Below are 25,883 nucleotides of genomic sequence, written 5' to 3'. Positions count from 1 at the left end.
TTATTCTTTTGGATGAGAAAAGTTGCTGTTAGCCCCCTGACATGAAAACACTTCTGGTGGTACAAAGCTTGGGTCCTTGCTCCTTCGCTTTTGTTTGACCAGATGGAAGAGTGCTACCAGAGGTACACACACACAAGGAAGGGCAGCCAACAGCACACAGATGGCCTGTACCCAAGGTGGATAAACCTTCTCTTCTTTCCTGGGGAAGCCTTCCTGTGGAGATAAAAAAAGCAAGCAAAAGAAATAATTGGCAGGTACACTTAGATTTTGCTATGATTGCTATTTTCTTACACTGTTTAAGTAAGGGTAACAAAAGTTTTACTCTCAGTCTACAGTAGCATTCAGTAGCTGGGTCCTCTGCAAACCTTTCTTTTGTGTGTAGAGACAGCTGTAAATGTTTTACAGTTTCAAAGGTGTAGCTGGAATTGTGACACATTCCTGGGGATATGGGGATGGCCCAAAGTGTTATCAAACCTTCACCCTCTCTTGGTTAAACTGTGTTCATCCTTGTTGTACTCAAAGCTTACCTGGTTTCAGCAATTACTGAGCATGTTCTTTGTCAAATAGGGAAGATATATATCAGAGATTTTGAGGGAATCATGATAAAGCAATTTCTGCAAGTCTGTGGCTATGAGTTTATTTGGGATGATAGATACTTGATGGCATTTGTGGGAGACACTGCTGCTGTGTAATCCTCATATAGTTTAAGACCAGAATTGATCTTCAAACCCCTACACAGGGTGTATTTGAGAGGGATCAAAGAAACTGCAGTTGATGTGAGACAGTGACATCCAGATCAAATGTTCTCAGCATGGACATGCCTTTGTTGCTGAATTAACCAACACTGTTCTCAGACACTGCCTTCCTCCCTCCCTGTCTGCCTGTCAAAAGTACACCAGGGTCCCAGTGATACTGGTCTAAAGCTCTGCTCAGGCATTTGTTCTACCTGTGACCCCCCTGTAGGTATGGAATGTCTGTGACACATTTCACTTCAACACTTCTGAGCATCACACACATCCGTAAGAAATACGGAGCATGGAATATGTGGAACACCTCGAGAAGAGACAGCTTTATTATGTGTAACCTCTTTGCACACCTGAGCCTTCTCATTCTGAGCACTACATCACTTCAGACTGCATTCTAAGCAGTAGATAACAATGATCTTAAAGGATCTGGTAAGGGAGGAAAATAGGTAATTCTTGCTTTTATTAGAAGTTCTGAAATATTTGAGAACATACATATTTAGGGTTCCAGGCTGTGTAGCTTGGAGGCTTCTGCATCTGAAGAGTAACAAAGGCCATGAAGACAGTTAGCAAGAGCAGAGGGCTAATAAACCTCCATGTGATGTGCCAGTAGAGATTGAGTTTCCGTCCAGTCATCCATTCCACATCTTCACTGAACCTTGTAAAAGAAGGCATGTTTATGATAATGTCATATCTAAAGTAGTAACAGTTTCCTTTTTTTATAATTTTCTGTAAGATGGAAACCAGCACTGTTAAATCTTTTCTATTTCATACCATTATTTAATAACTTATTACTCGCTTGAGTAAATAATAATATCATTCAAGTAGGTCTTTATTGATCCATACCAGAGATGAATGACCAATTTGCATTGGCAGTTTAATTACCTGAGCACCTAGTCTAAGGTTTTTAAGCATAAATAAATGATGATAATATTGCAGTAGTTCTGTAAACTATTCAGATAGTTAAAATAAAAAGACAAAATTGCCAAGGAAACAAACATAGCATGTTAGGAAAAAGTCTCAGTTAACCAGCACCAAATCAAATCAGGTCAGGGGCAAAATTACTGCAACCTGAGTTTCATTTATGTCTTAAGAGAAAAAAATTCCATAACTTCCCAACATACCTTTTAATTTTATAGATGTATGCAACTCCAGTCACTTCAAAGAAAGCGATGACGAGAAGAGGCACTGAGCCTGCATATCTGTCAAAAATGTCAATCCAGTAACTCCCTGAACCCAGTGTAAAACACAGAGCAATGAGGAAGCTAATTAGACATATTATACCTGAAGGAAAAAAGATATCTTTGTTACTGGAGTACTGAACTTGGTAGGTTTATTTTTGTTCTGAATTACTGTGTTCTTGTTCTAATAATTTTCATTCCCTCTCCCTCTATGGAGTTACAACAAGCTGTTTTCTCCTTAGAGGAGCTAATACCACTTCCCAAACTCAGTTTTCCCCTGTGTGTTGGCCAAGAGGCACCACTGTTGCAGGAGGAAGGCATTCATGTGACTCAGAGCATCCTTCAGTTGTTCATGCTTCCTTCTATCAGACAGCCTGGGCTGCGCTGTGCTGTGTCCCAGTGTTAATTTTTGACTGATGTAATGAGTTTCAAGTGCCTCATTTCTGTGCAGCCATAGGCTTAAAGCACAGGCAGGTGGCACCTTGGAAGTGTAATGACTCCCTGGATTTCTGCCCCCATTTCCTCAAAGAGCCCAGAGCTACAAATGTGTGTGTCCCTTATGTTCCAGCATGTATCATTTGGGTTTCAGCACACTTCAGCCAGTTCCCCTTTAGCTAAGATTTAGATCTGGGGTAATTGAGAGGAAAAAGTGGAGAGGAAAGAAGGGAATAAAGGTATTGCTGGACACATGCATGGGCTACATGTCTGTAAAATTGATTAATTTGTATGTCTTTCTAATGTGTTGCTAATTGCTTCTAACTCTGAGATGGCCTTTGGTTCATTTTTGTAAAATGTTGGCTCCAGACTTGTTTTTTTTTAAAGTTCACAATTGGAAGATCAATTTAAAAATAATATTGGTACCTCATGAAGTTGGGAATAAATTTGTTTCTACATGAAAATTTGTAAAATTAGGGATACAATTTAGATGCCACAGGAAGACTCTACAAAAGGCACAACAGCAATATTTCCCATAAGGATTTAAAAGGGCACATTTCAGAAATATTAATCCATTACTTGCAACTGCCAGAGATTTTTCTGGACCAGTTTCACGGTAGGATCTCTCAGACTCTCATTGAGCCTGGTTCTTAAGGAGCAGGTTTCGTTCAGTAACCGTCTCTGGTTGAAAAGATTCCAGTTTTGGTGCCAGAACATGATCATACACCTTCATCCCTCATTTTTCAAGTGGTAATTTTCTACTTGGACATGTTCACAATAAATGTGAAACTGTAGCAGCATAAACCTGGATGAAATAAGGGTGAATGACCCCTCTTACAGTGGTAAGTTTAAGAGCAGGTGGTTATGGCAGCTGATGTCACTGGGTGCCTTAAAGCGATTTGTATCAGTGTCAAAGGCTTAGGGGAAGACAAGGCTCGTCCTGATGTCTGCAACAGCTAAGAGTGAACTTGACTCCAGGACTAGCAATTTAACAAGCTTTCTCAGAGTGAAACAGCTTGATTTGCAATCTAATAAAAATGGCAAAGGCAATATAATATTGTCACCTGACAGCTTCTGCCATAACTGCTACCTCATCTCTCAGCTTATCTTCTGCAAACACAATCCACTGCCCTTACTTACACTGTGAGATTAAGCTGAATTAACACTACAAATTATTAATTCCTCTATGATACTAATTAAGCAGTTAGTAGTTTGTGCATCTCTAAGGAAGCCAGCTTCTTTGAACAAAGCAAATACCTTACCAGATAATAGCTCTTTTGGTGCTGATTTAGGTATAATTCGAAGCTCCAGAAGAGGAGTGAAGACACCCTCAATGTTTCCAAACATGGAAGAAAGGCCCAAACTGAACAACATTATGAAAAACAGGATGGCCCAGGCCTGGGAGCCTGGCATGAGGATGATAGCTTGAGTGAAAACAATGAAAGCCAAGCCAGTTCCTGAGACACTCTGCAGAATTCACAAACAGATAGATAAAAATACACATTACAATGTCTTTTCTTGGGTATAAAGTAATTATAGCACACAGCTGTCCTTCTCTTCAGTCAAGGGTGCCTGGGGCTTCTGTGGCAGCCAGCAGTTGAGAAAATGGGCAGTGGGGAGTTTGATTTTAAATATTCTACTAGAGATATCTAGGCTATCATAGAGCAGAATTTTAGCCTGCACAGAGAGATGGGTTCACAGTAAAGCAGATCAGAGTGATGTGATTGTAATAGCAATTGTTTTGCTAATGCCATCTTAAATGTGTTTTTAAAAAATCCATGGTGTAGTAGCTGCTGGAAAGAAAGAGGTGTAAATAAGAATATGATTACCACTCTTAAGACCAAGAGAATTGGTGAATCATTGATCTCAAAACCCCCCATAGCTTCCAAGGCAGAAAAGACTAATAGAAAAAAAGCCACTTTCAACCAAATTTCTTTTGATTTAGTCTCCCAAGGACAAGGATATTTAAATGTAAGCATTAAAAAATACTAATGTTGCTGTAATTTGGAAGTAAAATGTTTCAAGCTGTAAATGAGAGATGGGTGCTATCAGAAGAAGTGAGGCAAAAGAAACTGACTTGTGCCAGGGCTGGAATGTTGTCCTTGGATTTCTCCATCATGTGAGTAAAATAGCCTACTTTACCATCATTGTGCGTTGACATAAGTGTGTCATGCATTAGCACACTCTGACTGCTCCAAACAGGATCACTGGAGCAAGTGGAATGAGGTAGGACAAGTAAACAGAGAAGAAACATCTGTGTTTAGTGGTAGGGAAAATGTTTTAGGAGGGTTGGAAAATAAGGAGAGGAAGAAGATTGTGATGTATTTTGGTGGCAAACAGTGTACATTGTAATAGGTTTTTTGATACTTTCCTAAATACAGATTTAGGAGATTCCTGTTCAGCTTCCATTTTTTATCCTCTTTCATCTAGATGTGTTCCCCCTATTAGGTTTACTTCTGTAAACCAAACTAGGACTGAATCTAGTGCCCATGGTAGACTTCTGGTGGGAGCACCCTTGAAGATAAGTTTTGTGATAATAACATGTAATTTTGTTTGCCATAACAGACAGTTACACATGCAGACTATCCTACAGCAGTATTGTTATTTCAAATGTTGAGAAGTTGATTTGTTGCATGATTATGTGTAATATATCATTGCATGTCAAACAGAGTACATGTACATACAAGAAAAAGGAAGATACCAATCCTGCTGCATAACTTTGTTTAAAGATTACTTATTGAAAGCACTTACGGTACCTGATCAAGAAATTCTTGAAGATTACAGCTTTTCAGTTTGAGTCCAGCAATTTTTTCTGGATATGATGAATTCAGAAAACTAATCCAGGATGTATAGTTCTGTCGCATGATGCTTTCTTCTGGAAGATCAAATTCATTGATGATACTGATAATATTCCTGCCAGAGAAGCCAGCATATCATTAGTTTAAAAGTTTGCAGATGATGTGGCTGGAAAAGCTATGCCATGTATTCAGATGTTACTCAAAAGTTGTTTTTACTTTCTGTGCTGCTATTTACAATATAAGGGAAAATATTAGTTGACAGCTTATATATAAAATAGTAGAAAATATTCAGACTATTTAGTGTTGTCTCTTTCAGACAAAAACTCCAAGTCCTTTATGCAGATGCAGTCTGTAAAACATTTTTGTTTTATCAGGTCTCCAGATCATTTCCACTACTTGTATTAATAACTTAGTGAATCTGGTGAAATAGAAAAAGGTGGTGGTTTTTTACTACTTCTAATGTTAACCTGAGAGTAAGGTGAAAACCTTGATGTACTACTTGGAATGGGTTGTTTTATAATTTGTCTTCCTTACAAATGACCATCCTTGACTCAGTGCCATAGTACTTTATATTTTTACATTAAACTTCTCCATACAGATGCTTTTCCTTTCTAAAGAAAATAAATCCTCTAAATGCATGTTTTTCAAATAACACATTATCACATTATCTATTTAGGCAGTGAAACCACAGTATAACTTTGGGAACACAACTTTCTCACCTGTCCAAGCAGTCCCAGTAGGCTGTGGTTGCTTTAAACCCCAAAACGGAAAAGACTGGGATGGAAGCATAGAGGGATGTCATGCTGTTCACAATTGCTACTGTCACAGCATCCTTTTCACAGTCATTTCTAGAGATAGCATTCAAACAAGTGAAGTGATTAAAAAAGGTAGGTTTTTTATCTGTGATTCAGTTATTTCTGCAAAGTTGGTTTTTTTTCTTTAAATTTCTTCTCTCCCTCCTTCCCCCCGCTTCTGTTAGAAAATCTACCACACCTTTTAGAAAGACAGATCCTTTTCCAAAGATCCTTTAGAAAAATTAAGGAAAGAGTTTTGAAAATTTAAAGAAATTGCACAAAATGCAGCAAGAATTTAGCCAGCTTATAAAAGTTGTAGTTCTACGTACTTTGTTGGATTGTAGCTCGCGAATGCAATAAGCCCTCCAAAAGCCAAAGAGAGAGAGAAGAAAATCTGTGTAGCTGCATCAAGCCATACACGGGGATTTTTCAAAGTGTTCAGCTGAAATAATTGGAAAAAACGCATGTATTAGGCTTAAACTAAAACTTCATTTTCTCTTGCAATTCTTATAGCTCATCTCTTATTTCACTTCTGAAATTTTGAGTTGTGTTGCCATCTAAATACTCTGAAAATGGAAATAGGTACTAAACAGGTCAGTAAAACAGGTGTTTTCAAGGATATCATTGAGGCTATTTAAATGTGTGCAACAATTATATAATCTTTTTTATTGTGCACCTCTTCTGTCTGATGATGAAAATGTGGTTCTAAATGATAGACACTAAGAACACAATAGGGACAATACATTACATTCTTCCTCAATTTCTTTCTTCTATTTAACTCACATACTTAGTAGCCTACAGTTAAAGCATATTATCTTCCTAAAGCTATATAAATGAATACTAAACCTTAATTGTTTTAAGACAGAAAGTGATTCTATAGCTTTTAAAATTTGCTTTAAAAATAATTCAATTAAAACAACTAAAAGCCCAAGCAGACAAGAAGAGAAGTCTCATTAGAACAGCACCTGAGATTCAAAGTGCTGTGAAAACAGCAATAAAAGATAAAAGGGCAACATAGGAAATACAAAGAAAAAGGAGAAACTGACAGTGAAATTTGAATTTTGATGTAAGGACAATGTGATACAGGAGGTTAACAAACAATGATTGTTGGATTACAGAGAAGGTTAAGCAGTTTTAAATAGCTGCACTAAGGAATCTTGCCATTGAAATCAATAAAAAAGAGATAAAACATAAATAATGCGCAAAATGTAAATGTGATCAATAAATATTACTTTCCTGCAGAAACTACAAAGTGGTGTGTTATATTCATACCCTACCAGGTGAATTGCTTTCTGATCCATTATCAAGGAAGGGGAATAGAAATGTTAAGAGTGTTTTAAAAGCCACATTGTTCAAAAGTAATAGTGGGGCTGTAGAGCATTTCACTTTGTTTTACGACAGTCTGAGTCAAATCTGCATCCGAGCCATGCAGGATGACTTGTGTGTTTTGTGTCTGTGTGCCTGTGCTAGTGATGCTAGTCCATAACTGGGAACGTCTGTAGGAGTGAGAGGCATGTATCCCAAAAGACCACTCATAGCATTTTGGGTTTCTGTGAAGCTGCCTGAGCTTGAAGAGCAAGAATAATGGGTCCACCTCAGTGTGGATGAATGCAGGCAATGCCACTACTGCAGGTGCTCTCTCCACAGGGATTACCAGTGTTTGACCCTGGCAGAACTGGTCTCACCTTTTATACAACACAACACAGCAAGCAGATACGTGGAAGCATTGCTGGCTGAAATGCTTCAGCAAAGGCAAACCCTTCTAGAGGTTTGTTTTGAAAGATCATAGTCAAGCCCTCAAAGACTAGAGTGCTCACTTGACAGGACCTTGTGCAGGTTCTGTTGCGCCGCAGAAACTTGGCATTCATGTGGCTGTTTGGCCTTCACACTTTGATTAAGTGCTGCCAAGTCAGGTGGTGCTGACACATGCGTCTCCTAAAAGTCTGGCTTTCTGACTGGGGAACTTCGGCAAATGAGTCTGGAGGTAGTTTAGACTGGTACTAGGTAGAGTGCATTTATTGGCTCCAAAAGATACAAATCAACCCCCAAACTTGAAAGATAAGGGGCGTGCAAGCATGTCATGGCAATGTCATTATGTGGTCTTCAGCAAATTATTGAAAGTGTTATTTTATATTCATATGGCATGCAGATTTTATAAGCATATCTTCAGAAGAAAAAATGTGCTGATGCCAGAAACATGTGGATGAAGATATACAGTCAGAGTGTTAATGAATGAACAGGGGAGTAAGGAGGAAAGGAAGTATAATTGCTCCCTCATGAGTGGTAAGGTGTTTGATTTCTTGAATATGTGAAGCAGGGAAACAGAATTAAAAATTACTGGGGTCCCTGTGATGTGTAATTTTGGTGTAAAAACACCTGATGCTTTTGTCATAAGCAGGTGGCCAACACACAATACTGCACTTAAGGTAGTGTTTTTGTTCTCCTTAATACCAGAAACAATATGGACGGACCAGGTACCTTGAAAGGTGCTTTAAGTGTCCATGTACAGTAATATATCATAACTGCAAAAGAGGGGAAAGTTACAAATTGTCTCTGTGAATAGAGGATTTGAGGCCTGTGCTGCCTTTTTTTTTTCTTGGCCATTCTCACTGCTTGTTAAATAGCTGTTGAATTCTGGGCACAGGCAGCAGTTGCCCAACCAAGTTCTTGGAATTGTGCATTGACAGAGAACCCCCAAATATTTACGGTCTCTGAAGCTCTTTCAAATGTGAAAGAGACTGGAGAAGGAGACATTTGTATTCCTTGGGTGACACAGGTGTCCACTGAAGCTGAACCATGCAGACTGTTGCTGATGTTTGTTGGAATTTCTTTTCTGCTGCCTCTGGTTATTTACTTTTCCAAAAACCTTTCCAAAGGTCTGTTCCAGCTCCTCTGTGGCATCATTGTTGTAGAACTTCTTTCTGCTTTCCCCTCAGGTGTCACTTCAGGATTTTTTTGTTTTCTTGGCAGCTTCATTTTCCAAGTAACCAAGAATTTTGAGAAGGTGAGTAAATCATCAGACTTCTCTATGTCTGAAAGTCAATGAAAAGTAGTAGTCATTATTTGGCCTAAAATTTAGGGTGTGAAAGTGTGTTAGATGGCAAAAGCTGATTATATATTTCTGCATGAAAATAAAACCATCGCCTTGCATAATCAAAATTTGTATTCATGCTATTATTACTTGTGGTACTTATTAACAAGAACTAAAATACAAATTTGGAAAGTGAAAAAAACTTTAAAAATTGTGGTTTAGAAAAAAATAATTAAATTCAGTTGGGTGATTATGATGTTGAAACTGGATAAGATGGTATTTTTTGTGCAAGATAGTATTTTCTTTCACAGATTTTCAAAAGCAACACTGAGGTGTCACAGTTACCAGATAGTGGATGTGGCAGCTGTTACAGAGAACTACAATTTCTGCTACACTGCAGAGTTAGAAAGAAGTTGGAAAATACTGCCTCCAGTTAAGGAAGGATGTCAAGAAGGTTGGTTTTATTTATTTTAAAAGTAAGCTGAAACAGACAGTAGGTGATCTGATTCTTACTTTATTTTGCTAAAACTTTTCCTGCAAGAAGACAGGAAAATAAGAAGAAAACAGCACACACTTAAGAAATATGCTCTACAGTTTTGTAAACTGATGTGGCCTGGGTGGGCCAAGTAAATCTGTGCCAAAAAACCTAACAGCCCTCCTGTACAACTCACTTTGGTACATCCCTGTGGAGAAGTGTAAAAGAAAAATAGGTGTTTGCTCACAGCAGGGGTGGGAATAGGCCAACAGCAAAGGCAGTACTGGTGCTGCACACTTGTGGGGTAGGGGGACAAAAGAGCAGGGCACTGTTGAAGCTGTGTGCTTACTGTCCTTTTGAAGTCCTTGAAGTGCAACAATCCTCCATAGCAATTGGTAGGTTAGTTGAACAAAGCCATCTCTGTCTTACACTAACTTTCTGTGCAATACCAACACCAATAGCAGATACCACTTACCAGGCTGTTTCACCAGCTTTTCCGCATTTGTAGATAAGAGCATCACTAAAACCATCTTCAGATGTCCTTTCAAGGATGTCCCCAGGATCTGCTTCCTCAAACCAGCTAACCATCAGCTGCTGGTTGACTGCAGGTAGATTTTCATTCTGACTTCTGTTGCCAGTGTACAAATCCATCTGTCTCTTTTACGATGATCTGCTCCTCCTCAGCACTGCAATACCTCCAGGATTTGTGAGTACACATAAATCTACTTTTCATCATTCAGTTCAGGATCACTGCAAACCAAGTCCCAGAGATGCCTGAGCTCTTCCAGAGAAACCCAACATCTCGGCTGAGACCAGAGCACAACAGGCCCAAGGTGTGTTCTGTTTGTCTTGCCTGAGCTGCTTTCTTCCCTAAGACATTGCACCAAGCTCTTACTGTCCTGTCTGGGCCCTGCAAAAATGCAAGTGTGTGTCCTGATCTGTAAAAACCAAGCTTGTCCTTCTTGAGTTCTGACAGCATTTATATGGATGCGTGTGCCACTGGGCATGCAGCAGGAGGGATAAAAAGGTGTCTCATCTGAGCCTTCTCTTGCTCTTCTCCCTTTCCAGCCTGGCATATAAAGCATTTCTGAGCTTCTTGGCTTTTGTTTTCTTCAATGTCTGTGTTCTTGTTGTAGGAAAGGAAAGGGAAAAACCCAGTGCTCCTGTGTTTGAAGCACTGCTGTAGCTGCAGAGGCAGTGGATGCTTGAGAATGTGTCAGTGGGTGCTGCTTTTCCTCTACACCCACCACTTTATGGAGCTTTTTAGCCATGAAGGCAGAGTTGTGAGGAGCCTACAGTGGATAGCGACCACTTAGTGGGACAGTTTGACTTTGCATTTGGGAATGCTGCCAAGGACAGTGTAGAAAAAGTCCTGAAATGGCCAGCATGTGGAGGGATCTGGAACTCCTGTCCATATGGGAGGATTAGAAAAATGGCAGAGAGGCTGTTCTCCAGCAGTTCTGTCTTTTAGGAAGAGATATGGGGAAGGGGAGAAAATCCTACTATGAAGAAACAGGGGCAGGAGAAAATGATTTCCAACCTTCAAAAAAAAATCACTTTACAGTGTAATTCCTCAGTCATTCTCCTTGTGAATTCTTAAAAGACTAAAGCTGTGTAAATTCTGTAGCAGTGGCAGGGAAATCCCATCTTTCTCATGTACTTGTGAAGTACATCAGTTTCACTTACACGTTCAAGACTGAGGCACCCATACTATTCTTATCATTAATTTTCCAGTATTTTCTGATATGTTTACTACTGAACTGTTAAATTCTTTGCTGCTTCTTGTCTTGTGAAAATATATTAAAATACTAAGTCACTTCATCTCAGAAAAAGAGCTTAGCTGAGCTCTTGGATAGACATCTAAACCAGGAGTTGTTGGAAAATGAGCATACAGTATGAAATCTGAGGGGGAGTACAAGGAAAAATATTTCTAGTACTTACATTAGGGGTGAAGAGGTAAAGCAGACCATCAGTGGCTCCTGGTAGAGTGAGTCCTTGAATAAGGAATATAGTCAGGACCAGGTATGGAAATATTGCTGTTACATAAATTGCCTAAAGTAAGGAGCCAGAAGACAGACAGTTACTGGCAATAACTTCAATAAATCCTATTTCAGTTATTGCAACATACAGTCCTAATAATATTAGATCAGACAGCTACAGATGAATATGGCCATCTTTCAAATAAGCAGGGTGTACTTTTACAGAATATATTTGTAACAAAATGGCTCTTAAAACTGTGAGAGGGAAGTCTGGTAGGGCAGAAGTTTTTGCGATGGGAAAGGAGAGAAGCATCATTTGAAGCCACCTGCACTGCTGTTCTCACTTCGTTGGATAAGGAGCACGCTGACTGGTGCTAGTGTGGTAAATGGGGAAGGCTTTCCTTGTGGTAAAAACTCAGTATCTGGAGGGCAAGATTTCAAAGTGTGGGATAATCACTTCTCTACCCTTTCCATACCTTTCCCGTGGTTTCAATTCCTCGGATGGTGCAGAGATAGACAATTGCCCAGCAAGTCCCCAAGCACAAAATGAGCCACCACTGTAACGTGCCACTCTCAGCAATATCAGGTGTTATGTTCAAAGTTTTCCTGTACCAAAAATAATTTACTGCGGTGCTTTCATAACATTCTTCATTGAACCCTGAAAAAAAAAAAGTGGCAAGTGTTAGAATAAACTGTGGGCTGCAAAATCAAATACAGAGATGGACTTTCTGCAGTGTCTGTAATGTGCAGCAAGACAAACTCTCACAGCAAGCTGAGACTCTGAGACTTCCTTGAGACCTTCACCAGAGTATCACCAGCATTTTATACAGGGATTACTTCCTAATTCGAAACAGTGTCATACCCAGTGCAAGGTAAAATCTAAATTAATTGCAGTGAAAACTAAAATTTTTTAGCTGTATGGCTGCAAGTTGGTGGAGCCATAACAGACTTCAGGCACCTGCGGATACATCTAAGCCCAGGCTCCCCTGGCTATGTCATGGCCCTGTGGTGGGGAAAGACCCAGGCATTGGCTTCTTTGGTTTTAGTTTCCAGGACTTCTGTGAACAGGAACTTTAGGCATCTGCATCCAGGGGAGTGGGCATTCCGCAGCCAGGCTCTGCCTGAAGAAAAGGGAACTGGGAACATGGCATACACCACAACCTGTGATGTCTAGTTGTCTTCCTACTCTGGAACAGTCCTAAGGCCTCCAAAAGAAAGTTTAATTCTGCTGTGTTTCGGGTTTTTTTCTTAGCCTTTTACTCAGATGATATTTCTTGCTGTACCCTGGAACTTGTTCTCTCTCAAACTCTAAAAAAAAATTTGAAAAATAGTTTTAAAAACCTGACGCATTCTTCCTTATCCTGCTTACATACACTGTCTTACTTCTGTCTTACTAAAGGTTTTGTAATGGATAACAGGACTTGTTCTTTATTTTGTTGCCCGTTTTAAAGTCAAACAAAAGGACTCATGGACTTTCTGGCTATTGCTGTTCCTGTGAGTTTGATGAATTTGAGTAGGCTATCATGACTCTTGTACCTTTTAACAGGAAATCAAACCAGGACTTGTGCACAACTCAGGACCAAATAAAGTGTGGCTTCTCAGAGTTTCTTGATTAGCCCAGAGCCTGATGTTTGTGATCCTCCTTTTGCTAGCAGTTGTCATGGAGGTGTACTTACCTGTTCTGTTTTCATTTAGAGGACAAACACTCCAAGGAAGAGGTTCTTGGAAGGAGTTTATGAAATACCACATCACCCAGGTTAAAACAGTGTTGTAGTATAAGCTCACCAGAACCGACACCATCCATGAACCAACTCCTGCAGAAAGCATAAGATCTCACTTCAGAAAAGCTTTGAAAAAAGTTATCAGTCAATCACAGCACTAGCTCTTAGAAGCTTGCATTTCCTATTTTTTCAAGATTTTCTTCTCCATCCCCCAACCCCATCCTGAGATTTTCCTGTGAAAGTTAGGCATTTGTGTCCTCAGTAGCTAAACACTGGTGCACAATCCCCCAGATCACCAGCCTTGCTCTAGGAGTGCTGACACTCTCTCCTTACACAGAAGATTAAAGTTGAAATTGAAATCTTTGCTCTAGTATATAATCTGTTGTTTTCAACAATACCAGACAACTTTAGTAGCAGAGGGCAAAAGAGACCAAATTTCTACAGTGTGCTGTAGCTGCATGAGACCACTCTTGTCCCAAATCATGCACCTATGCCCTACATTGGTAACTGTTTTGCTCCTGTGATGAGGAGGGAAGAATATAAACACCATTTCTGCTTGCTTGCATTTTTGCACAGGGAGTATGAACATGCCTAATTGTAGGAAATGGATTTAGCTGGAAGCACCACCTGCTGCTTGGTATTTCTTCCTTGTTGCCCTCTGGTCCTCTTACCCACCCCTTCTCCTCCCACACAGGCCCACAGGCAGGGCTGTTAGTGCCAAGCCCATTTCAGGCACCTGCTTAAAGCAGGTCATGATCCAGCAGGGCTGGCTGAAGCATCCAAAAGTTTCCCCTTGCCCTCCAGGCACAAGGGTATTGCCTCAACCAGTAGAGTCAATGCCTTAACCCCCTGATGGTGGCTGTTCTGGATCACTTTTTGCAGCCTGACAATGGACACAGGACACCAGATGTGTTTTTTCATGTATTTGATAAATAGAAAAGAATTGGCAGTACAGGACTGCACACCTGTCTGTCTGCCATGTGGATTGTCCCTCGTGCTCAGCTGTGTTGATAAAGTCCCTTCAATAGCCCCACCCTCTTGTGGAGGGGCGCTTTCCCAGGTGCTTTGGACTCTCAGGATCCCTGATTTCCTGTCTTTCTGTCCTCCCTAGAGTCTGACTATTCATGGACAGAGAAGACTGGGTCTGGGAGAGGCTGTGAGGGAAGAGCAAGAAGCACTGTGGACAGGCAGCTCTTGTATGGCACCAAGGTGTGGTTGGAATGGGGCAGCGTTGTGTAGCAGAGCCCATGTTCATTAATCTCTCCACAGCAAAAGTTATTAGGTTGGCATTTCAGGCTCCTAAAATGAGCCTAAAATGTGCCTGGAGTAATGCCTGGTGAGAGCAATACAGAATTACAGAATCACAGAATGGTTTGGGTTGGAAGGGACACTAAAGATCACCTAGTCCTACCCCCCTGCCATAGACAAGGACATTTCAACGCGACCAGGTTGCTCAGAACCCCATCCAGCATGGCCTTGAATGTTTCCAGGGAAACCACCCCTCAATATCTCACCACCCTCATTGCAAAATATTTCTTTTTAATCCTAACACTCATTTCTTTTTATATCCTAAAAAACATCAGGCCCAGGTCTGTAGGAAGTGAGTGCTGGGTGGGAGCTGTCTGCAGTTCCTTGAGCTGGGACTGAAGAGCTGTACCAACGCCTCCAAGGTAAGGAGAGATGGTGTTCCAGGCTCCGATGCTGCCCTTCCTCAGGCACTGCCCTAGGGCCAGCTCAAGATGTAGCAGTGGAATTCCTTCGAAGAGAAGAGCGATGAAGTATGGGATCAGGAAAGCCCCTGAAAAGACATTTAAGTGTGATTAAGCCACATGATTATCTGCATCTCACTGAAATTACTGGTTTATCACTAATCTGCTTTATGAGCCTAACAAAATCCTTGTAGGATGTGTTGAGAGAGGGATCATTGCTAGGGACACCTACCAAGTAACAGCTGTTGCTGGTAATTTTGGTAGTGAAAATGGGGGAGGAGGGACTGGGATGCTTAGCGCTGCAGGACACTTCCCTCAGGCATTGCCACAGCCCTTTATAAGTAGTCTCACTATTTCAACCATTTCCCTTTCTTTTAAGCATCTTCTTTTGCCCCCCTTCTCATAAAGCACAAGGGTTTGCCTGTCCCCTAAACCCTCTGTTTTCTCTTCAGTGCATTGCTTCATTTCTTTTCTTAAAGCTCTCAGGCCTGTGCTCCTCTGTCCTGCACTGGAAAAACGGGATATTGTATACCCCAGGCTAGGTTATTGCATGAAGCTCAGCTCAGAGCACAAAGCCTCTGGCTAATGAAAAACTGAAAGCAAGGCTGAAGTTGTTCTCTGAGACATGTGAGCCATGAAACTTCATTTCTTCCCAGTTTGTATCCTTTATGTCTTTTCTGTTTTCCTCACAACATGTCCCTTGGGCCAGAAGCAGCAGGTCCTGTTGGTTGCCTGTGGGAAGGGCCCAGTCCTACCAACAGCCTGGCTGGTTCCTGCTAAACTGTGTGCACTTTCCCCACCTTCCTTCAGAAGGGACACACATTTGGGTCTCCCCCCTTTTGCACAGATACTGATTTTTGTGAGAGCAGAAGTTTCATCAGTATGTTTATACCACCTGCCCAAACGTCCAATTAAATTGAAATGGTGGGATTGATTGAAGTGTATTGCCATGACCAACAACCACTGTGACCACAAACAGGGCAACAAAGACAGAAGTCCTGCCTCAGCCACCTCCCAGTCCTCCTACAAATATGTACAGATTCTGTGCTCCTTGTCCCTTTGTCAATAAACCTGCTTTGCCTCCAGACCTCATATCTGGGTCTGCTCAGCTCTGCTCTTCCAGCTCTGGAAACTTTCTTTATGCTTTCCTGAGAGAGAGGTGGGGGAATGCATAAGGATTTCTGGTCTCCACCTGGGATGGCGCCTGGGTTCTGCAATCACTGGCTATTTAGAAAGGCTGGGCAGATAAAATCTAATCTCTTGAGCTAGTGTTGTATTTCAATAACTTTGCTACCTCTTGCTAGGTGCTGCAATAAATACATACAACACCCAGAATGTTGTTGAATGGTTTAGCCTTTTATCAAGGTATGCATTGGAACAAAAATCACAAAGCTCTCCTCAGCAAAGAACTCTTCCTTAACTGCCAAACCTGGAAATAAATGTCTCACCTTAAGATCGCTATTCTTAAAATGTTTTTAACTGAGAAGCAGATTTGAAAAAGGAATCTCACAGTTAATTCCCAGTATGTTAAATCCTCAGTTTGAGTTCCCTTCCAGAAGAACCCAGTAACGTCTTGCCGTGGTCAGTCCTGTGTTATATTTCAAACCTGCTGCAGTATTCCTCTCCACAGGACACCTGAGGGTGCCAGCCCAGCCCTCCTGACAGTCTGATGCCTTGGACTGTCTCCTGGGAAGAGCAAAATACTGAGGCAAGTGACCAGAGCGCTGCAGTACAGAGCACTCTACTTCTTCATCCATCTGCCTGGCCCTCCAGCAGCTCTGGGCAGCAGCTGTCTCACTGCTATCCATGCTGAGCCCTTGCTAGCAGAGCACTCCGTAAGAGACCAACCTATCTCCCATATCATATCTCCTGGGAAATAACTGTGTAATAATTAGTGCAAACTGTTATCTCTCTCCCCTTTTCTGTTTGCTAGTCGAGCCACTGGCAGCAGAGCATGTTTAGACATTCTGCTGATAAAAGCATGTTTACTTTGTGCTGACTTGTGTGTATCTTCAGGCATATTTACGGCATGGCAAAACATAATGTCACACTTAGAAAAAAAATACTGGTTTTCCATGAGAATGATGTAAAAGAATCTGCTATCTGCAAATAGGAAAATATGGCAAAAGAATGGGTTAACAAGAAATGGTTTGTGAAGCTAATCTTTCTCAAACCTAATTCAAGTAAATGGCTTGTAGTGTAAAATAAGATTTTAGTTATTCATTCCTTTGGACTACAGTATTTTTAGGCAAAAAGAAAAGAGGAAAAGAGCAGAGAGTCTGCTGAAGCACTTGAAGCTTACTCTTTTCCAGAATAAAATCCCCCACCTATAGAAAAACATGGAAAAACATTAACAGAAAGGTATCAGATATGGGATAGTGAGTAGGACCTCTAGCACTGTATAGTCGAGGGGTCTGTTTAATAGATAGAGGAGGATGTGCCAGAAGGCCAAATTTAAGTACCTTTTTAAAAAAATGTCATGAGAAATCTAACCATGGAGAAAGCAAGCAGAAAATCCAAGAAGCAGAGAACCTAAGACACAGCAGGTATCACAAACCAGAGCATTCAAACACAAGCACAGCAAAACCCCATCAGAACCCATATGATGCTTAGCACAGGCACAGCAGAACTTTGTAGATTTGGCTTCCGTGGGGCATAGAAAAAGGAAACTTTAGCAGAAAAAAATTGTAAAGCACAAGTAACAAATTATCCTGTGTCTGCACATTCTACCTAAAAAAACCAAAAAACCAAAAATGTTTAGGGATCTTTTTTTCTCTTGAAAAGTGAAAAAGGAAAATGATAGTGATTAAGCATTTTTAAGTACTTTAAAAGCCTGAAGAAATGCCCATAAACATCAAAAGTATTGCCAAAGCATGATTTAGTTGCATCCCTGGGGTGCAATGTAGGAAAATTTTAGTCTACAACATTCCTTCTGTCAGAAAGACACTGAAGATTCATAAAGCATCCATCCTGCAAGTAGATATACGCGGTACTAAAAGTAGGTCAAGAGAAAAAAACCAAAACTCTTCAAAACTTACATGAGTTAAATGTTATTTTGGAAGGAATCCTGCACAAGGATATCACAAAGCTATGGAACAATCCCCACGCACATGAGAAGGCACAGAAGGCCTACAAAAGCTTTTTCAAATAAGGCTGTCACCAACTGCAACTGCTGCACTACTGGTAAGCTGGTGTCATTAACGAGAGAGTCCCAAGTGACGAGGAGCACCAGTGTTTAACACGATTGCTGAAGAGCCATTGGAGTGGAGACAGCTCCACAGTCATAGCAGTAGGCAAGAAAGGACCGGGTGCACTCGAGATACGCAGAGGGCTTTTAGAACCTGACCCCTCGATTGCAATGCACAGGAAAATCAGGTCAGAAAAGCAACTGCCCAGCCATATCCAGCAAAATGACACTTGAAGGATACAACCTTTGTTATATCACCTGCACATGGCAGTCTGGGTGGGAAGTGCATGAACCTCTAGGCAGCCTGTGGAGAGCTGCCCATGCACCACGGGACAGAGAGATCAGGAGGCTCCGGAAGGAGCGCGGTGTAAAGTTGGTTCTCAGCAACCAGCAAAGCAGAGTGAAACAACCAGATTGGGTTTGTCACTTGGAAAGAGAGACCAGCAGGCTGGACTAGTGGAACTGTAAAGCAGTTTGAAGTATCAGCCAGGTGACCTCCTAATCTACGTGTACCAAGACCAGCAGAAATCGATGGGCCTCAGTGAGAAGCAGAGAAGACCCAGTAGCTTTGCTTGATATTGGGATACTACATAAGACTTCCTAAATGGTGGGGAAAGACTTGGAAGAACTGATCCATGTGTTCAATCTTACATCTTAACTGGTGCCTGTGGATCAGCTAGCAGAAGAAAAGCAAGTGAATTGAAACGATTATCTAAAGATGCAACAGCACTTGAAAGGCCAGAACATGAATAATAATTTTCCTTCAGATAGAGATTTAGGAATAGAAAAAAATAATAAAGACTGAAATGACCTGGAAAGTGGAAAAACAGTAATTTGGAAGCAAATACATCTGTAGAGTCTGAAAAATTCAGACAGCACCTCTCAAAATGATAAAATGCACCAAGCATTTGGAAATCCACTTCATCAGTTCTTTTGGTAAATAGGAATGGTGATGGGTGCACTTTTCCAAAAGACTGAGAACTTGAGTGGCAAGATACCTGTGATAATTTATGCAATTTTATGCAATAGGTGGTAACTACTTGTTCAGATACAGAGAAAAATATATTAGCTATTGAAAGGGGATTTTCAGACCTGTCTGACTCTCTCCATGGGAGTTCAGCTAAGCAGTGTAGGATAGTCAACACAGCAAGGAATCACATCAAGACATCAGGTAGGAATAAAAGCAACTTAATCATGCTCAGCCCTCTCTCTAGAAAATAGCACTTCATGACCTCTTTTATGTCTTCTGCACATGCCTCAATATAGATGGAAATTATGAGCAACTCATATTTTATTTGTGCATTATGATGGCACTGATATTGCTTTGTAGGCCACATTACACGTCTTGCTGACTCTGAAACTTGGCAGGGTTGAATTTCCCATATAAATGACTATGCCTCCTTGAGCAGCAGTGAGGGAGCTAAGACCATGCCCAGAAGACCAAAGGGGCAATAGCCATTTCAAATGAAGATGGGTAACACCCAAAGATCACTCATAAAATAAGTTTGGTGAACTTCCCTGTGAAATGTGAAGGATGCAAGCAACCAGCACTCACATACAAGTATGCACTAACCTGAGCTGTAAAGGGCAATCAAATATAACAAATTTTGAAAGAATCAACTCCACATGTCACAGCTTTTCACCAAGGGCATGTCAGCAAACCAGAAAATGAAGTTTGTTACTTTCTGTAACCCAATTTTTCTGTCAGAGAGTGAACTGTTCTGCTCTTCCCAACATAATAGGTTTGTTTGAGTTGGTTTTGGTTTGTTTTTGTTGTTGTTTTTTTTTACAGTGTCTTCCAGTTACACATTTTGTTCCTCTTAGGTTTTGTTTTCCTTTTGAGGACACAGTGAACCAGGCATTTCACAGCACGTTGTAGTTAAAATTTGAGCAAAAGGTCAGGTAGGCTGTGGGTTATGAAAGTCTCTAAATGGTTGTCCCAGAAGTAAACAGTTGTCCCTTTTTAGCGTGACTGTAGTGTTTATGTGTATTTATTTTCCTAGAAAGAAACTGTATTTTATATTAAAGATATTTTTCAGTCATTTTATAGGCTCAGGCACTACACATATTTTTAATACCCGTGGGTTAAGCAAGCAGGTATATATGACATACATATATATATATTTTTTAAAATGTATATACTAGTTATAATCAAAAGTCCACTGCAGTCATTTCTAGTTAGAACTGGGTTGGTTTTTCTTAAGTATACTCATATGTATGACTTGCTAGTGTCTCAGTTTTAAGTGACAAACTCTATACTGGGCTATTTAGAGACTTCTTTTCAGTCCCAGTTACCTGGGAACATTTGTGTTTGTCTCCACTGACTGTGGCAAACAACCTTCATACCCATTAGTCATGAAAGGTAAATAACTAACTTAACTCAGGCAATAAATCCAAATAATCAGTAACGGCAGCAGGTGATAAATGTCAGCAGAACTGATATTATATTAGATCTGAGTTACTCAGTAACGCTAATGTGCGATGAATCAGGGCCAGAGGTCTGATGGGAACAGCTGACATGAGACAAATACACAAGCCCTTGTTTTCATCTCTCGTTTTTGAAGAAATGCAGAAACGAGGATATCACCTACCCCAGCAGCCATTCAGCCTTCAAGCATGTTTATGCCATATCCATACCTGGTTTCACCATGCTTGTAATTGTGGCTGCAGGTGTAAAGCCATGGTGCCTCTCAGGGCTCCCAGTTAAACACAGTGCTGCTGGTCTCTCCCTTGTGCACATCTTTACATGCACACATGCAGGATTTATGCTCCAGTGCCCCTGAAAATCTGTTGGGCTTTTGCACCTGAGTTGTTTGCTTTCAAAAATGCAACCCCAAACCATGTCACTGCCTTAAGTTAACAGCAGAAAATGCAGCTGCCTTATGCGCTGATGTAAATGCAGGAGCTCAGTCTTCTCAGTGATCTTCATAACTCTTTTCCATAACTTCATAACAACTTTTCCAATGCCAGCTTTCTAGGATAACTTATTCACAAACCCCAGAGCACCTTGTTACAGAGTCCATCCTGCTACTGAGCTCTTCTAACTGTATATTGAGGCCCAGTGACCAAACACTGGCTGCACATCCATATGTTGACCTTAATTCACCGCTGTCTTGTGCCACTCCTGGTGGTGATGCAAAGTAGCTATTAGTGAGTCTGGTGGCTATTTTAAACTGGTTTTTCACTGGCAGCATTACTACTCAGGGAGCAAAGGAGCAATACAGCCCTTGTCCCTGCAGCATTTTCCTGTTTTTATTACCTTTAAACCTGCTCTACCCCCTGTCTTTTTTGTCCCTACAAGTTCAACTAGAGTTTTGGAGCTGGATATGCAAGCAAGCAGACTTTCTGAGCACTGTTTTGTCCATAAGATAGGTCACCTCCTTGCAGTTGGTCTCATGCTTCTCTTGGGGTGGTGAGGTCTGTAGGGTAGGGATGCAGGGGACCCCAGAAGGGAGGATGGAGGGCAGAGATCAAACCTCAGGAGCAGATGAGCATCGCTGTCTTCTGAAGTGAGGCTGGGATCTGAAGATGTTGAAACACCACTGGCCACAGCTGGCCACAGAGAAGCAACCATTGGTGCTTCATAGGAAAGTGTGAGAGCCTTTTTATGGCCAGTAGAACAATATTTCATCTTAATCGCAATTTTGCACAAGTTTTGTGCAGCCTCATGCAGCTGGTGGCTCCAGAGGCTGCTCTGTGCAATGAGATGTGTGGAGGAGCTGCATCTTGCTATGGCCTTGCCTGGGAGTTTCAAACTTTCCACTGAGCACTTTGTGTTAATCCTTCATTACATTACAAAAATATCACATTATGTTTGCTTTATTATGTTATTTGTTAATCCTGAATGCTTTTTCCCTTGCTTTCCAAGATAGAAAGGCCACCTGGGTTGCTGTGGAATATTTGACCTAAAGCTCCTGCTCCAGAAGAACTTTTTCTTTGCAGGACTCATGCCATACGTGCTATGGGAATGTCTCTCTAAAGATGTTCATCATGTCTCATTAATGTCGGTATAATTAGTTGAACTGACAGTTTTTTTCCCAGTAACTCCCATGGACAAGTGCAGAGAAACAGTGTGCACTCATGGCTTTCTTGCCACCCAGTTATGGCACTTTTCCGCAGGAGTTTCACTGGGTGTCACGTCTTGTAAATAGATAATGGGAACCATTAAGTGTCTTGGGAGGAATCTAACCTACTGGTTCTTGTCTTTTCTTATTTGTATTTGTGTAACTGTAACTCTCAGCTGTTACATATTCAGCCTTAAAAAGCTCCTTGCCACCAAAATAATTTCCATTTTCTTGTTTATACACTATGATAAACATACTCTTCAATTTTCAACTTCGTCACCTAAATAGATTGAATTCTCAAGTTGTTTCTTGTCACAGAAGTTTTCCAACCCTGGAATAATTGCTGGCACTTTTCTGCATTTTGTCTAATTTTTAAAGTTGACTTTGAAAAGTGGATTTTCAGAAAAAGTCAGGGGTTCAGAAGTTGTCTTACTGTAGGAAGCAGTATCTCTACCTGCTTCCTAGTGCTCTGCCTATATCTGCCAAGATTCTTTCTCTTGATACAACCTGCTATAGCTCATTCATCGAGCTGCTTACCAGAGTCCCTAAGTGGCTACTTCGCTCTGAAACACCTTCCATTACAGGCAATATCCATTCTTGGTTCCTTAGATGATTGAAATATATGTAGTTCATCAAGTAATACAGACACCTTAGTAAAACAAACTTGGATGGGATAATATTTTCTGTCATTTGACAGTTTCTCCAGGTGTGAATTTTTGGTTTCTCAAGTTAATTGAAAGATAACAAATTAAACTAGGCTGAAACAATTTGTTCACTCTTCTTTAGACAGCTTACCAGAAGATTTCAAAAGCTTTTGTGGTCAGTAAGTTATCAAGTACTCTTTTCTGATCCATTTATATTTACCAAATTGTCTGCTTCTAAAGCAATTCCTTTTGGAACTGCTGCCCAGGCACAGGCTTAGGCAGCTGTCCATGACACCTGGCAGGCTCCTGTTGCTGCTGCATCAGCTGAACATTTTCAACAGCCTCACAGACAACCAAAAGCACAGTTTAGTTTTGTGCAGCAGCAATTCCAGATGATGAGGTAGCTCCTAAGAGCATCAGAGGAGGGTGGGGAATGGCTCACTCACCATCCCAAAGGGAGGTTCAGTGGCCATTTTTCTAGGGACCAGTTCCCTCAGGCCTCCCCAGGACTTCTCACTTCTCCTTAAGGTAGCCAGCTGCAAGGTTCATTTTCCTGCTTTCATTGGGAGTGTAGTAGCAGTATAAAAACTTTAACAAAGATTTTCTCTGTCATCAGTCTGGTCGGCATCAGCCTGGTCTTCCTAAATGAATGTATCATTTTATAATTAAATATACTTCTATAGAAAAAGCTAATTAACCAGTGCAAAACATTATTGAGAACTAGTGTTTTTTAAAAAGTGATATAACTGATATAAATGATGTAATTTCCATGCCCACCAGAAGTTAGTACAGTTGTATGAGAATTGCAGTTCAGTATTTTGGCAAAGCCCCGTTCCAACCTTACCGCCTCCGTGTATCTGACACAAGTATGGAAATCGCCACACGTTCCCCAAGCCAACAGCAAATCCGATACAGCTTAAAATATACTGGAACTTATTGTCCCACTTGGGTCTGCCATCTTCTTTAGGGATTTCAGGTGTTGCTGATAAATCTTTTGACATTTTAATGAAATATCCTTGGCTCCTTATCCCCTTTCCCTAAAAATGGGAAGATGCATCGAAACCTGTCTCTCCTACAGGTTTTATGCGGGGTGACAGAGGATCTTGGAAGAGGGGTGGAGCTTTCTTTTCATCTGATGCAAAGGATTGTGGCATTGCCAAGGCTGCAGTTTAAAGACAAAACCAGGAATTATTATTATGTAGAGAGTTACCACTCTTGCCTCTTTTGCAGCTCCTTCTATAGTTAGATATCTTGGGAATATGTTGTTAATGGGTAACTCAGGATCAAAAAGGTTTTTATTTTCTGTTCTTATGTTCTCAGACTCTGCCAGAGAAGTGTGATGCTGAATATAATTAAAAAGAAACCTTTGCAGCGGACTAATTAAAATTGCAAAATACTTGTAAAAATCTGTGGATTAAATGTTGGCATTTCCTTTCTTAGTTTATTAATAGAAGTAAATAAATGAAGGCATCTTTTTCAAATGCAAAAAATCAATTAGAAAAAAAGCCAAGAAAAATTAGACCTTGTATTTTCAGACATTAGAATTTGGTCCATTTTCACAATAGTTGCTAGAAGTTAATCACTTCCCACCTGTCAATGAATCCCCAGTGACTATTTTTATTATTCATTAAATAGTTACTGATGAGTGCAAGAGCTGAATGCTCTCCTTCTATTGAAAGTATGTGGGAATATTTTTCTGTTTTCTTTTGGTCATGCCAGGGTTTTGCTGGTGTGCATGCCAAATCAGTTCACTCCACACAAAACAGAGCAGCCAGTAAGCTTGCTTGCTTCAGTAAATCAACACTTTATGCCTGGATTCCCCTCTTGAAATGGGAAGAGCTTCTCAGTGAAGGTGAATTGTTTTCCCCAAAATAAAAGCCCTGCTCTGCAGCTAATCACACAAATGTGATCAGGTTGCAGATCATCCAGCCAGAACCTGGTTTCAGATCAAGGCTACATGACTATCCCTAGGCTGTCACAGCTCATCTGCTTACAGCTCTGCAATTATCCAGACTCATAGATGGAGCAATTCAACTTCCCAGTCTCTTATCAGGGTTGTCTCACAGGTGGTTTGGCAGCACTTGCACAACGTCAGTGCTACCAGGGCACACACCACCATCACTCCTTCCTCTGCTGCTCTTCTAATCAGGAGATGCCTTGGGCTGGGTTTGGGCCCTTCCAGCAACACCCTGAATTCCACACCTGGCACCTGCAGCCAGCCGCTTCGCACGTGGTGTTACTCATTCTTGGTGAGCTTTTTATCAGCAGGAAAATCCGACAAAAAATGTTCTGCCCATTAAAGGGCAATATCTTCAAATAGTTTAAATAGTTACTTACATTAATGTAATTTTAAAAAATTGAAAATTGAATGTAAATGAATTTAATCTTTCAGATTCTCTGGAATGAGTTGCCCAGAGAAGCTGTGGATGCCCCATCTCTGCAAATCTTCATGACCAGGTTGGATGGGTCTTGGAGAAACCTGATCAAGTGGAAGGTGTCCCAGTCCATGGCAGGAGAGTTGGAACTGGCTGGTCTTCAAGGCCTTTTCCAACCCAAACCATCGATTCTATGATGCCATGCAGTACACATGTAATGCCTGGTACTTTACTCTCTATTTAGAGCAGATAGACTACACTAAAGATACATTCTGGAGTAAATATACCCTAAGTATACCTATTTCTTTTAAGAGAGTGTTTCGATTACAATCAGTATGAGGGTGTAAATTGGATCCATTCTTGTTCCAAAAGGTGGGTGTAGGAATTGCTGCAAGGTGATCCAAGTGTGTTGTCCATGTACACGGACAGTTGGATGAAGAGGATCACCCATCCAGAGGGGACATGGATAATGTGTGCTCCAGGCACTCAGCCGGGGTGCTCTAACAGTGCCCCTTTCCCTCTCTGGTGGCCACATGAGGAATGGGGCTCCTCACTGAGCTCCACTGGGTCACATGGAAGTTAGAGCCTTGAAATAGTTTTAAGGTAAATATGTGTGAGTGTGTGTACACGAACCAGAGCCACCTACCCTGATGGCAACAGAGGAGAGCAAGATTTGCACCCTTGTGTGCCTTGGATCTCCCATCAGCACGGACACCCCAGACAAGTTGTGCACCCCTTGCTCATGGG

At 41.0% G+C, this 25,883-nt stretch overlaps 1 protein-coding gene across 1 annotated transcript; it reads right to left on the bottom strand.

Moving 5' to 3' along the window:
- Positions 1-23,762, bottom strand: LOC309580360 (sodium-dependent neutral amino acid transporter B(0)AT3-like; the record flags this gene model as incomplete). Its single annotated transcript, XM_082294278.1, has 12 exons — positions 1-213; positions 1,239-1,401; positions 1,868-2,027; positions 3,622-3,826; positions 5,116-5,272; positions 5,877-6,005; positions 6,281-6,393; positions 11,399-11,509; positions 11,913-12,094; positions 13,113-13,250; positions 14,815-14,955; positions 23,606-23,762. The coding sequence occupies 12 exons, from the start codon at positions 23,760-23,762 to the stop codon at positions 1-3; spliced, it is 1,869 nt and encodes a 622-aa protein (XP_082150404.1).
- Between the last annotated feature and the right edge of the window lie 2,121 nt (positions 23,763-25,883).

The sequence above is a fragment of the Coloeus monedula genome, assembly GCF_965178545.1.
Source record: "Coloeus monedula genome assembly, chromosome: 1".
Classification (NCBI taxonomy): Eukaryota; Metazoa; Chordata; class Aves; order Passeriformes; family Corvidae; genus Coloeus; species Coloeus monedula.
This window is presented reverse-complemented; position numbering and strand designations above follow the sequence as displayed.